General features: G+C 32.3%; 1 protein-coding gene across 1 annotated transcript in view; it reads right to left on the bottom strand.

Moving 5' to 3' along the window:
• LOC143066819 (furin-like) overlaps positions 1–14751 on the bottom strand; it is a 35044-nt gene extending 20293 nt beyond the window's left edge. The window contains exons 1-7 of the mRNA XM_076239629.1: positions 14724–14751; positions 11973–12145; positions 8970–9173; positions 7146–7249; positions 5246–5355; positions 3423–3540; positions 192–508 (exon numbers count right to left, since the gene is read on the bottom strand). Coding sequence (XP_076095744.1) covers positions 192–508; positions 3423–3540; positions 5246–5355; positions 7146–7249; positions 8970–9173; positions 11973–12145; positions 14724–14751 — 1054 coding nt within the window. The remainder of the gene's footprint in view (positions 1–191; positions 509–3422; positions 3541–5245; positions 5356–7145; positions 7250–8969; positions 9174–11972; positions 12146–14723) is intronic.
• Between the last annotated feature and the right edge of the window lie 397 nt (positions 14752–15148).

Consider the following 15148-nt stretch of genomic DNA (forward strand, 5'->3'; position numbering starts at 1 on the left):
TATGGCTTTTAATACTCTTCAAATTCGTATTTGATTTGACCTTCCAACTGTTTTGTTTCGAACGCCATTGACGAGTTTTATGTAGACAAAACGCCCATCTAGCTTACCAAGTTTATCGCTGTTATGTTTATGAGAATGTTTTATTATGCTTTGACATCAAAACTACAAAAGTTAAAATTATATTGCTTTACCAGTTACGACATTTGAGAACGCCAAGTTTGGTCTTATTTCCAGGGTCCAGCTTCCAATAGGATTTTCATTCCAAAAATGAACTGACATAAAATTCCAGGTTAGACTCCCTGCTGCAGAATTATCGTTAGCGTCCTGATTTCTGTAGTGCAACAGATGACTTTTGGTACCAGATGGAGATACCAAGTACATCTCCGTAACACCTCTGAAGTTTGTGTAGGAGAATGTAATGTCAGCTACCACGTGCTCAAGATAGTTTACCGATGAACAATCACCAGATGTTACAGCAATAGAATCAGAGGCCGAAGTACTGGTGCTCCTGTAAGGTACACACGATACTTTTACAAAATTTTGAAATACACGCCGGTGACTTATTGTTGCTTACACCTGCATAAAGTGGTCTCTTGTCGATAGTTGTCTAAATTGCAATCATGCCACATCTTCCTATTTTTATATAAATCTCAAAATATTTTGCAAGAATTGTTTTTTTTAAGTAAGGCTATAGAATTATCTAGCAAAATGTGTAATGCCTAGAAAAGAACGCATTGTGAAACATTTTAAAAGTTAGTTTAAGGAAAAGTGATAACCATGAGCAAATCCTTAAATGATCTTTTAACTGATTATACAGAAAAATGCTTCTTGTGCAAAAATGTGAGTTTTTATGTGTTCAGGTTATTGTATATTCACTAGCTTGGTTTATTTGTGTTGACTATTTTGTCAATTTTTTTCATCTAATAGCGGTAAAAATTCTACCCATATTTATAAGATCTATGAAATTGTAGTTGCTATCAAAACAGCTCACGTTTGATGAACTGATGAACGTTTTTTTTGCCAGATTGCTTGATTTCGTAAGGAAAATCAATAAATACTATGTTTTATTGTATAAACTGGTTCGAACCTGTTTTTTTTTCCGACAATATGTTCACTTTAAAAAGTCTAATTTTTCTTTTAAGATATGTTCTCTAAGTGCGATTTCCATTGTGGAAAATAGCATATCATTTATCAAAATATGGTAGATTTAGGATATAGTAAAATCAATTGTTAATATCAAATTAATAGATATATTTTATAGTTAATTATTGTTTGAAACACGAATTATGTTTTGGTCTAGTTATGATTCAATAGAAAAATTCATAAAATGCTAAAAAAATACATTCCAATTGACAAACACAAACACTTGTGTAAGTTGTTTTTTTTTCTCAAGTCGCAGGTATACTTCTAAAGTAAAACAAAATTAGAGTTGTTGACGTGTTCTATTTGATGTTTTTATTTAAAACTGTCATTTGCATATCAAAATGTGACTTCTTAGATTAGAATAAGAAGATGTGGTATGCTTGATAATGAGACAGCTTTCCACCAGTGACCAAATAACGTTGATGTTACAAACTATCGTACGGCCTTGAACAGTTAGCAAAATCCCTATTGCATAGTAAGCTATAAAAGACCCCGACATGACAAAATGTACAAAACAGACGAGACCAACAGTTCCAGGTAAACTATCTTAACCAAAAACTTTTACCTGAGAGTATACTTATTTACAATTATCACATTTGTGTGTTCAGTGAATCATGTGTTATTGATGAAACCTGTTTTTTGGCGTATAATTTGCAAATTTCACATCAGAATGAAACATGTGTACTAAGTTTCAAGTTGATGTGACCACACCTGTATGGTAAAAACTACAATTCTAAAACTGTTACCTCATACTGGACGAACTAATGGACGTAGGCTATCATAAATATACAGAAAGAATGTATAAATAGTCATTTGTCATTTGATGACTCTAGATGATTATAAAAAGGACAAACATTACATGTATAGACCACTTGCACTTTTCATTGTGTTTCTTTAGAAAATCTATAGAATAGATCAACAGCAAAAGAGTTGGTCAAACTTACGTCATAGTTTTTACTTGTTTACAAATGGAGACGATCGAACTTTTTTTTTCAGTCTAGCTATATATCTTCATACAGATTGAAGTGTACGTTCAAAGGTGGTTTTTCATAAGTTTGAAAAATCGGAGACGAATTTAACATTTGAGATTCTGAAATGTTTGTTTTATAAATCAATCGGAGTATGATCATTGCTGATCCTTAAGTCAGCTGATTGTATAGTCAACCGACACTTATTTTCTAACGAAATAACCTCTTAGCAAATTGTATGTAAATTTCAGCTATTTATAGCTTTAAAATCGAGGTAATTTAATTGCGTTTTGGTAGTATGAATGAAAGGATTGCGATCTACTGCATTATAAAAGCCGGGTTTTGCCGCCTTTTTATATCTGTTTTCAAAGACTTTAAAAGTCCAACTGCCAGCTTTGTAGTTTTGAATCAATATCTAACATGACAAACTCCAAATCGTGCAAATATAAAAGTGGATTTATATTTTTCTCTGTTAAAAAGGTTTGAATATCACTTTAGTATCTTTCGCCTATCTTTTGCAAAGATATTAGCTCTCTCTGTTTCTACAAGGCGGCTGGCAATTTGGGGACATTTGCAGACTTTATAGGATATTTTTTTTTAATTATTGCACTAAATATTTAAACTCAAACTTTCAAACAAGCTGAAAGGAATAAGCTGTTTTTATTTCCACCAAATTACATCCGTATAAATGTTATCTAAGTAGTTTTTATTTTTGTTTTTAAATATTTGTCAACAGCTGTAAATGTGAGATGTCATTGCACGCCTCGAGTCTTGATTCGTGTCTGTTTTATATAAAACACGATAAACGTACGTCAATGTATTTCTTAGAATATTTGGATACTATCTAATTAATTTGAAATCATCCACAATAGATTGGTGTATTTGTTATTTGAAAATTAATATGTTTACATTCATTTGGCTTCAATGACAGCATGTGCGAGTTTGCCTGGTCTAATTCTTAATCAATACAAATTTCGGAATAATGAAATTGTGCATTTCCGGTACAACTAACTACCCACAATGCGCAATGGTCTTTTATCCAACATGTTTGCAGTGGAAATATAAACATCTTATTACCACAGTTTATGGTATTGTCAAGGCTTTGATACATACTTCTGAATATGATATTAAAACCATGTGCCTGGATATGCGATGAGGGTTTATGCGATTCCTATAATTCTCATTTCCATTTTTTCTATCTGGACTTTTGAGATATGAAACATCGGTGTATACTCATTTTAAAGGGCAATACAGACTTTTAATATAATTGTTTAGGCCCATTTATCATAATAATCTAAGATAAATACTTACAATGAAGGAGACCTGGTAGATGTAGTGCAATTTTGTTGTGTTGGAACTGTTACCCAGATTTTACCATAGCTCACCATAGCATCAGCGTCCATTAAACCAAAACCAAGAATCTGACTGACTAAAAATACAAAATATAATGCTATCAGTATTCATCATTTAACTCTCCCTTTTTGACAGACTCAAACTGATATTATTACTCAATTTATTTCACTTGACTGGGCGGAGTTTAACCGTTTCGCTCATAATAAACCATTCCATCTATAGATAGGTGTTTTAGGATAAACTCATCAATGAAGTGTCCAGTTATTCTTTTGTAAATTCCTTTGATGGCAGTGATAGGTGATTAGAAATCAGTAATAATTATAACGGCAATCATCCTAATCACACACATCTTTAAATAGACTGTCCTTATGCAAATTAAAACGTAAGCTCCGCCCGATCAGTTGAAATGACATTGGTAATACCAATATGAATAATTTAAAGTTGGCATGCCTGTGATTAATTGATATTTTCCAGTTGTCTCGAATTGTTCCTGTGTACGACCAAACGGGGGTTTCTGAAGAATAATATATATTACTTTTCGCAATTAAAAAGATGTCCTGTTTTTAAATAATTACATTATCTTTCCCCTGTCATTGCTGGAAGAATCTTTTCATCTAATTTGAGTTTCCACATGATTTTTATTTGTTCTGGGCAACACGACGAGTACCATAATTTACCTAGGAATTTCTAACCCTTCCAGAGCATCTGAATATTTAGATATATGTTTGGGTTTTTTTTTTCGTTTTTCGTATTGTAGACCGTTGTTTGTTTTTCATTTTTTTCTGTTTGCATAGATTTTCGTGTCATTCTTTTACTTTTGAATTCTTATTGCCTTCAGTATGTACTTAATTATTTTGTAAAACATGATAGATTTATAGATTCTTACATTAGTACCAGTGAATTATCGGATTTATCCAATAGAGATAGTTAAAATTTGATTATATAACTATCGAGATTGGATAATTTCGATAATCCACGAGTAACTTTGTAAAAATCTGTTTCTCTATGATTTTCAAACAAATTTTCATTTTTGATAAACGAAAATCCCCTTCGAGTGCCTTCTACATTCCACAAAGTTGTCAATTTCTCTAACACCATTCCATCCATTCAGTGACTTGATAATGGTTATGACCCTCTAACTAAGCCAATTATCTACTGAGATCAGTGGCAACCATATGCTGATTAAATATTCTCATACAATGGGTCCAGAAAAGGTTAAATTGACAAAGCATTAGAGAAACAATGATATAAGGTCTACGCCGTTATAAAATCAACCCAACGTTTAAAAAAGACATGTAGAGGTCAATATAACAATACACAAATGTTTACAAAATATATCCGGTTCTACTTAATATGTAAATCGTCCCAATCTTAAAAAGCTGTAAATAAATTCAACAAACATCATCAAAGATTTTCCATTAACACACACACACACAGTATCTTTGATGTTGTGAAAGACTATGAGTGTAACTGTGGTGGTTTATCTGAAATCTCGAAAAGGTCAATCCGTTATAATGTGGCTGATACTAATAATTGAGTTTTCAATCAATTAATAAACCAAAACAGATATTTTCAGATGAAGAGAAATAGTGTTTGATGACAAAAGAATGTTTACCAATTAACACTAACGTGTTTATATTGGTGTTAATGGCCTAAATGCTAAATGCTAAATTCAGGACCAAAAAAGTGGTTATCTAGATTTGTTTTTGAATGCAAAGTTTTACTCGCATAGATCATCCAAGATCAGTTTTGAAATCGTAATTACTTAAAAAAAAACTCACATTCTTTATTTGCCCCATTCATTGACCAATCAGAGTAGGTGTCATTCAAACCATTCCTGTTTGATGTGAAAACTATCAGATGTTGGATGTCTCTCCAAGTTAGATCGGAACTATAATGGGGAATAAATTGGAAAAGTAAATAAAATATATCAATAAAATGAAATAAACTCTTAACATGCAATGTAAACGTTTCAGTACACAATTGTATATGATATGTATCACCGAGTATATTAAATAACATTATCAAAAAGTCACCTTAAAGGTTACTGAAAAAAAGACAGATATCAACATTGAAAATAAAACTCATTAGATATTCATTAGGCAAATAATCCTTAGAAATTGCGTTCACAAGTTTGTAGTAAAAATCTATTAAAGTCCATAAACTTTGTAAAAATGAGATACATTCAAATTGGTTTAACGAATATGATGAAAAATAATTCTACCAAGTATAAAAGCGTTCTGTGAAATAGTCGGACGAACGGCAGACGGGACGCGAAGAATATTATTATGTCCAACGGATGCGCTCGCGGTGGGGGACGAAATACCAAAAAAATCTAGAGATCATCATACAGACTTCAACAATGGACAGATGTCTGTACAATTTCTAATCTCGGAATCGCCTCCAGCCTAGAAAAAAAATCAAAGATACCAGGTTTTCTGTACGCCAGAAAGCGAGTGTCGAAAACCAATACTTTCTAGTATTAGCGACGCTCTAATCATATAATTAAAGGACCAAATCAAGTTTGAAGTTGAAAAGCATTGAGGACCAAAAATCCCAAAAAGTTTGGCCAAATACATCTAATAAGATTAAAGGTACCAATCTTACTGCAACAGATGCGCACTTATCGCTCAGGTTATCTTTAGCTGGGGTTAGAAAATCCAACGAATTTCGAACAATTCAAAGAATGTTCAAAGTTTTGTGAACAATGATATTTTTTGCCAACACAGAAGTGCTGAAAAGTAGTGAAAACATTTACCACGAGGTAACACATATTTGTCATCAACACCAGATTCCTTTAAAGTAATAAAAAGACATAAAGATATGACAAAAGAAAACCCAATAAGAAGTTACATATTTCGGAAAATCACATAAACATGTGGCAGGGTAAGTATGTCCTTCTTCTTTCAATCTCGATCAATTGGCTTAAAGAGGTTACACATTAAATACCATACACTTATAACCAGTAGATAAAATAAATTGAAAATGTGTCCATCGGACACATATGACTCCCTCGCTTGCATATAACGTTATATAGGGGCATAACTCAAGAACGGTAAAAGTGCCGCCACCCAAATTAGAACTTGATCTGTGTTTTGTGGTAATAAGCATTGTGTATAAATTTCATAACATTTGTTTGATGCAAACTAAAGTTAAAGAACGAAAACAAATTGTGGGACGTACGTACGTACGTACGGACGGACGGACGGACAAGGGGTAACACTTAATGCGTCCTCCGCTGCGGCGGGGACATAAAAGATTTGGCTATAGATTAACGATATTCAATCATATAATTGATAACAAATCCTCTAGTATAAACACACCGATAATGAATAGTATTATGTTGTATTAAATTATGCTTGCAGTTACATTTTACTATAACCAAGCACAAAGTTTTTAACCTGCTACATGAAATCATGCCTCCCTTCACTCTAATATCTGTGGCTGTAAAAGATCCCTGTAGCAACGTCATCAACAGGACAGAAAGCTACAAAATGTTCTAATGCGTATGTTTTTGTGAAACGAGTCAGCAGTTTCAGCAGCATTTTTATCTATTTCAAGCAGGAGGAAAAATTCAGAATTGATTGCATCAAATTTTGAGCAAAATAAAAGTGACTAAACGTTATGATATTTACCTTGCCTCGTGTGTTAAAGAAATCAATAGTGGCTTAAAGAACTTACTTCGCCTCCAGTGTCAGGGCAACTATACCAGACGCTAAAGGTGCTGCGTACGACGTCCCCTGGATACCATCACTTTTACATCCTGATGACGTTGTAGTAGTTGTCTGAAATAAAGGATGTAGTTACGTGAAATTAAAAAAAAATCGAAAATTAAGATTTGATAATATAAGTCAGAAAAGCTTTAGTAAAGGAACAAAATCAGCTAAAAATATTAATAGGTTATGGAACTCCTTTTTAAGGTATTTGATTTTTTAAATGGCGGGAAAAGTAAGCTGACTCGGAATTTTACCTTATATTTAGCATTGGCATTATTTGGGTCTCATATCGTAAGAAAAAAATCTAGAATCTGCTTAAATTCACAAACCTGACCTGACTACATCCTTAATATATTTTAATTTGATTTTCCTTTGATGTCTTTGTTACAAATGACAATTTCGTTGTTGATATATCATTAGACATCTTAGTTAACGTTATAACGTGAGGTTTATCAAGGTTATTATTGTCTGTTATGTATCTTTTAAAAATATCTTTAGAAATCAGGTATAAAATGATTCACGTGGGATTTTACATTCAGATATCACTAACATCAATTTTCTTCGAGGATATATATATAAATAACGGTGAATGAAATTTAATTCTTTGTGACTATATTTTTATAATTATTCGTAATACATGTAATAGTTCTAGAAACCGTTTAAAATGATCAAATAAACACGAGATAGATTGGAACCTATATTGATTTTTGTTTACTTTATGTCCAGTGGCAAATATTTCAAAGTGGGTCTCCTGGATCAAAAGGATCGACACTCTCCCATGACTGGTCTAGTATTATACGTTCCCTTTCTACAAGGACGTGACTGAGTACTTATATATCCCGCCAAAATGCAGACTCTACGACAGCATGGATCTGAATGCAAGATGGAATAAGTCCGGGTGATCATATCTCTAATCCACAGTAACCGTTGCAATCAATTTCACCAAGTCTCATACAGACCAAATTAGACAAATATTAATTTATTTGTACTGATCAAATTTTGCAAAGATTAAGACATACATAAGTCGGATTCCATGAAGACTAAGATTAATGCAGATATTGTTTGAATAAATGCCATTCCATGCTGAGATACGCAAGATCTTTTTTATTGCTACCAAATGCTTTGTATATTTGGTTTCTAACAGTTTTTGTCTGAAGGGTGCTTAGTGAAGGTTATTCCCGGAAAATGTGTCGTGCATAATAACATAAGTACATATAAAGGTTGACTAGTATATAGAAATGGGGTCAGCTTGGCTGACAGCAATGATGAAGGGAGGGGATATGAATACATAGTCTCGTTGGAAGAAGAACGTTAAATCCCGTGTTGAGTCAGAAATGTTTGGAACTGAAATTTAAACAAAAATAACAATCAATTATTGACATGAGAATAACGTGTCTGTCAACACAGATCAGTACTGAATTTGCAGTGGGTATAGTCATAATAATGGATATTAAAATCAATTACAAATGGAATATAATCAGGAGTTCCAATAAATCCATAAAATCCATAAAATCAAATACCTAATACAAAACAATTCTGTAACAATATAAATAACCATTGGAAACAGGAATTTTGAAAAACAAAATAGTACATGTTTTTCATTTTTAAAATTTACTCCATTTCTACCAATAACTGTTTTAATCAGTTTATTGATCTACATAATACTTGTCTTTCTCTCCACAAAAAACACCACAAAAATATATGCGCATGACAAATGGCTTGATAAATATTGATTACCGTCCCTGTAACTCCCTCCAAAGGTTTTATCATGGTAAAATTCTAGACTTACCAGGTATCTGTCATCCTCGCTGCCACCATATGCTACAGCTAAGACAGGAGCACATACTTCAGAGTACCATGCATTTTGACCAATCATTGCACTAGAAATGGCTACAGTATAAATACTATTTACATAGCCGTCAGCATTACAGTTATCTATTGACTCTCCATTACCTGCTGCCCAAATGTAAATAGCACCTTTACCGTTCCTTCCCTGCAATATGCAGATACCTTATATAACAAGAAGCGCTAAAACGTTTTTATCGCTCAACAACTATTCTATTTTCACGGATAACAATGACCAAACTCAAATTTTATAAAATAGGTTCAATCAGCTTAAATTTTCGGGTAAATAGTCGGTCTAATACTGGATTTTCAAAAAAACATTCCATTGCATTTAGAGTTGACCAGAAGTATCATAAGCTAGCATTCTTATGTTTAAGAAAGGTATGTTTTAGGAAAGATCTTAAGATTGAGTCAGCTATATTTCTTCTAAGGAAATGGATCTGCAAATTCCGAACTAATGTAAAATATAGTGCGTTTTTTAATTAAACATGCAAATTTTAAATTTATTAAAATGCATATCGTATCTTTTTTTTTTTTCGTTATTTGGAACATGGGTGTTGATGACAGAAATTTAATTGTTTCCGTCAAATTTATTTACACCTTTCTATTTTGAAGGCTATGTGTTGCCCCTGGATGTCGTTTGGTTATTTTTGTAGCTGTGTTGTTGTATAATCGACGTTTACCGTAAATACCTTCTCCTGCTTTCCTATTTCGCGCAATACCTCGAAATTTTAATTTGATAGACGAACAGTTCAAATGATAAGGATCTACATATCCACTACAAACCAGTAAAAGTCTAAAATGGCCTATATTTGTACTCGATTGTACTAATTTTTACTCGACCAGTCTGAATTGGTCTGAATTTTACTGGACATTACTCGACCCCAGTCTTAACCATACTTGACTGTACTGATTTTTACTTGACCCTTATCTTAGCCATTGAAAATAGTCTGAACTATTACTCGACCAGTCTGAAACAGTCTTAACCCATTCTCGACCTGTACTGGACCTATTTTTTCAGTCTAAACCATACGCAACCAAAGGTCTGAACAATACTCAACCAGTCTGAACCATACTTGACCAAATAACCTCTACCTTTTTTTAATTTTAACTGTTAAAATAAATTTCTTTTTAACTGACATGACAACAGCCACAATAAAATAAAAATACATATAAAAACAGATTCTTACATCCTTACATGATTCACAGATTTATCAAATAGAGATAGTTAAATCAAATTATCTTATATAATAATTAAATCATATTAATTTTAAAAGTTTAAAAGTTTTGTTAAAAATAGATTTTCTTTTACCTAAAAACCACACCTATACTGAGGGTAATAAAAACTTATTAAGGTGCTTCTTGTTTGGCATGTGTTTTTTTTAAACTTAATTTTTCTAAATTTTTAAATAAAAACTACACAGGTTTTATGGTTACACACACTAGTTATATAATTATCTTTGCAATGAGATAACAACAGCCAACAAAATCACTGAAATTGTTTAACCTTATATTAGAAATTTATCTATTATTATAATTTGGGATATATCATATTATAATATATATCAAAAAGTGATAAAAAATTAAAGAAATTAATAAAATTGTTCTAATGATTGGTGATGAAGTATAAAGTAATACCTCCTGCTTGGGGCAAACTCATTAAACAGATCACACATGGTCAGAGAGTATTAAATTCTAAATAACATGCATTCAAAATTGCAACATTCTGTTCAACTTAAATCGCAAGGCCTTTTGAATTCACTAGATAAATAATACACGAGTTTAAGAAAAATCGGGCTTTCCTTTTACTTGTAAAAAACACATGTACTGAGGTAAGTAAACCTTATTAAAGTGCTTCTTATATGCCACGTCTTTAATTTTGAAAAAAAATTATTTAAATCTAATTGATTTTTTTTACTGAACCTTTGGAACACATTTCCTTTTTTAAAAGGTTATCAATGATTGATATGGAAGTTCTATTATCATGATTACATTAAATTCTTGGTTTTACAAAAAAAAGGTGTCATTTTTTAAATTTATCAAGTTTATAACTATTTTATATATATATTTTAATAAATAAAAAAAAATTCACTGCATTTTTAACTAAACTCAACTGACACCATAAATCTCTACTAGGTTTAAAGTTAATGGTGAAAATGGTTCAGTAACCATAAAATATATCTGAAACATTCAAAAAATTTTGAATAACATTGAAAATATTAGTCACAATTCAGTTTTGAGATTATTTGATCAGCTTGTTTTATTTTTATTTTTAAAGGTGATATACACATGTATGTTTTGATGAATATGGTGTTGAAATTATATAATGTTTATTGTGAAATTTTGGTTTAAATGCTATGTTGAATATTTTTAATTTCAAATTGTTGTTCAAATTTCTAGCCAGGGGAAATAGCTGATATTAAAACGGTTTCGAAATTGCTGAAATACAATACATAGATACCAAAAATAGAGCTAGGTTGGTTAAGACTTGGTCGAGTATGGTTCAGACTAGGTCGAGTATGGTTCAGACTAAGTAGAGCATGGTTCAGTCTAGGCCGAGCATGGTTCAGACGCGTATCAAATGGTTAAGTTCTGGTGAGTACAGTTTAGTATGGTTCAGACTACAGTCGGTTATTATCAAGTAAATTTCAGTCCAATTCAGACTTGTTGAGTAAAAACCAGTACAGTCGAGTACAGATGTAGGCCTTTTACTGGTTTGTAGTGATACCTGAAGAGATGCAGAAGATAGAAAAATGAGGCTAAATGTGTCAATGTGATAAGTATATGTCCAACGCCAGCGAGTAAAATATTGTAGATTCATAATTCTATACTTCATGTAAACCGGGACAACACCATTTCAAATAATAAACTAATAATATTTCATTCGTGAAAAACTAGAACAATATGTCAATTAGATATTAACCCAACGACACAAAAAAGAACTTACATTAGTCACTCCATTCAGCAATGCTGCCTTTGTCACTGAACCAGGACCAGTAAAACCAGTTTTATCAGGAGGTCCCCAGCTATTGCTGTATATATCAACATTTGACAGATAGTGAGAAAGACCTTCAGCTTCCTCTGAATCTGATATAGCAAAGCTACCCAATATCCGAATTCCTTTAAAAGAAATAAATCATGTCTCATATGCTGTACAGTTTCTGTAAAGCATAACACCTTTATTGTATACAGGGAAATACTTTTGATAGAGGGTAAATGGAATTGAGATCAAGATTTAATAGGTATATCTGTGGGTTTCTAATGAGATACTTCCAATATTTGGTGCATAAAGGTAACTACCAAACGTCATGCATGCGGGGCTTGCAAACGTGTTAGGATGAGCGATTGTTTGATATAACATCTTTGTTAGACGTAAATTGATATCAAATCAGGGTTTTGCACTATTTGTGATATGATATTATATTATGTTACTGGCATCAACACATCAAGGACAGCGTTTCCGGACATTAACACCACTTTCCACTCAAGAGTCAGTAGTCACGTCAATTTACAACTTATTCATAATGTTATACTCTAAAGTTATAATTATGATCTATCTGAATTATCATACAATTTTTCCATAATAAGGAAGCAACTACTTGATGTTACGACTTTAATCCTGCATTTCATTCGCTGCATCTTTGGACTAAAATAAAATTCGTATTTGAACTGATACTGATTTATCTTTTGCATAACGTCAAAAGGAGTTAGCTAGACGCATTTGTGTGCAAAAAAATATAAACATTATACCGAACTTAAAATGAAATTTAAAAAAGGGGAATGTCCATAAACCCTAACAAAATCAAACGCTCGATAATATCAAACAACGGAACGAATGTAAAACAACTGTCATATTCATGATTTGGTACAGACACATTTGTTGGTTTAACAAGGTGTTATAGCAACCTAAACATTGTTTGACAGTTGTGCAAAGTTCTGAATTTGTCAGTCTTTTAAAACGTCTATAGAGTACAGAGGTAATATGGAAATTCTCCTTTCAAAGCTCTGAAGAAGATCACTGTATGTTGTACATAAAGACCTTGTGACATCAAGAGAAACAAAGTTCGAAATAAACTGTGTGAAATAGCATGGACAAATATGTAAGTTGAAGGCAGTAAGCTATTGTACACAGATTGATTTTATGGTCCACGATACAGGAATTTAGAGACCTAAGAACACCTATATCAATCATTGAATTTAATCATTTACGGCAATACATTACCAAATATTATGCTGACAAAATATTTAAATAGAGTCATCAAATGGATGAAGAGAGAACTACGTAACAAAAACTGCATACATAAAACATACTGTTACAATTAACCATTAACGGTCCTAAGCATCATCACAAGGAAAAATTCATCATTCATAATTTCTGTTTTATCACAAATGTAAACCTGATTAGAAACACAAAAGATGAAAATGACATGGTCGACCACCAAGCTGTCATATTTGAACAATATCAGACATGTTCCTAAATCAATATTGCTACTTCTGTTGTAGCTTTGGATTCATTCAAAATTGATGTATAACTCCTGTAAACCAACTAATTTCCGCGACTTTCGCGAGTAGAAAAATAACACGAATTTCAGTTGTCATGAATATGTGGAATTTGATCTTCCCTTACATAAATAAATCAAGGAAAGAAAATGATCGCGAAAATAAACCGCCGCGAAGTTGGCAAGAGATAAATTTACACGAAATAAAGTATGCGCGAAATTAAGTTGTTTTACAGTACTTCATATCAAAGATTGTAACTACTAAATGGAATATACCTAGTTTAAATAAATAGATTAAATAAAGGCGAAAAAAGTTTACCGCTGTTCAAAAGTCATGAATCGATAAACAAAACTAGGAACGTTTTAGTTCATTGTGAAAACCGGTCAAAGTAGTTCTGGACACAGAACACCAGTACATCGTACATTTTTGTAAATACATGACATAGATTGATGACCTGCTAGATATAAAATACTGATGGATTCAGTCGAGGATTATACCAGGCAATGGGTTAAACACGAGAAAGAATCCGTATATACTCTTTCAGAATGGATAACGGCTGTGAATATTGATTCAATTCAGAAACTGATGAACAGGTCTATCAACATGCATGCTATCAGTCTTTAAAGACCAAGATGTTGCAAAATCAAAATCTTAAACACATGAAAGGAATGGAAAACTACTGTGATATTCCTGACTTGGTATAGGCATTTCTTTATGTAGGAAGCACTTGTCCTACCTCCATGAAAAGTATGTTGTTATCCCTACAGATAAAGCCTCAAACAACATCGTTGTGGTGTGTAAGTCACATTACATAAACTACTTGCAAAATGAATTAGGTATTGACAATTCACTTAGAAACTCAACATATACCAGCACGAAACTTACTAAGGAGGAGATCCTGGATAATCATAGGTCTGGTTTTTATTCCTTTGGAATAAGTCAGGAATCTGATGTACAGTAGTTGTCGATTGTTTATGTAATTTATACGTGTTTCTAGTTTCTCGTTTTTTTTTATTTTATATAGATAAGACCGTTGGTTTTCCCGTTTGAATGGTTTTACACTAGTAATTTTGGGGCCCTTTATAGCTTGTTCGGTGTGAGCCAAGGCTCCGTGTTGAAGGCCGTACATTGACCTATGATGATTTACTTTTTTTTAAATTGTTATTTGGATGGAGAGTTGTCTCATTGGCACTCACACCACATCCTCCTATATCTACTTCCTTCATTATATTGGATACCTTAATTACATAAGTGTCCTTACAAACAACGTTATATTGCTGGGTCTTCCAAGAACTCCAAGAAACCTCTTTCAAAATTATAAACATCAATGTTATCAGCAATCAAACCCGGGCTTGAAACTTATTGTGAAACTACATATTCTAGATGTGGCGTGAATACTAAAACAATTCCAAGATCTTTTAGAGTTCATACAATCTAAATAAAGGCAACAGTAGTATACCGGTGTTTCAAAAGCCATAAATCGATTGAGGGAAAACAAAATCGGGTTACAAACCAAAACCGCGGGAAACACAACAACTATAAAAGGGAAAAAAATGAACCACAGGAACACGGAGTGCAACAAAAACAAATGCCAACACACATAGAAACGAACTATTTGATAAC

Source organism: Mytilus galloprovincialis, chromosome 3 (assembly GCF_965363235.1).
Source record: "Mytilus galloprovincialis chromosome 3, xbMytGall1.hap1.1, whole genome shotgun sequence".
NCBI lineage: Eukaryota > Metazoa > Mollusca > Bivalvia > Mytilida > Mytilidae > Mytilus > Mytilus galloprovincialis.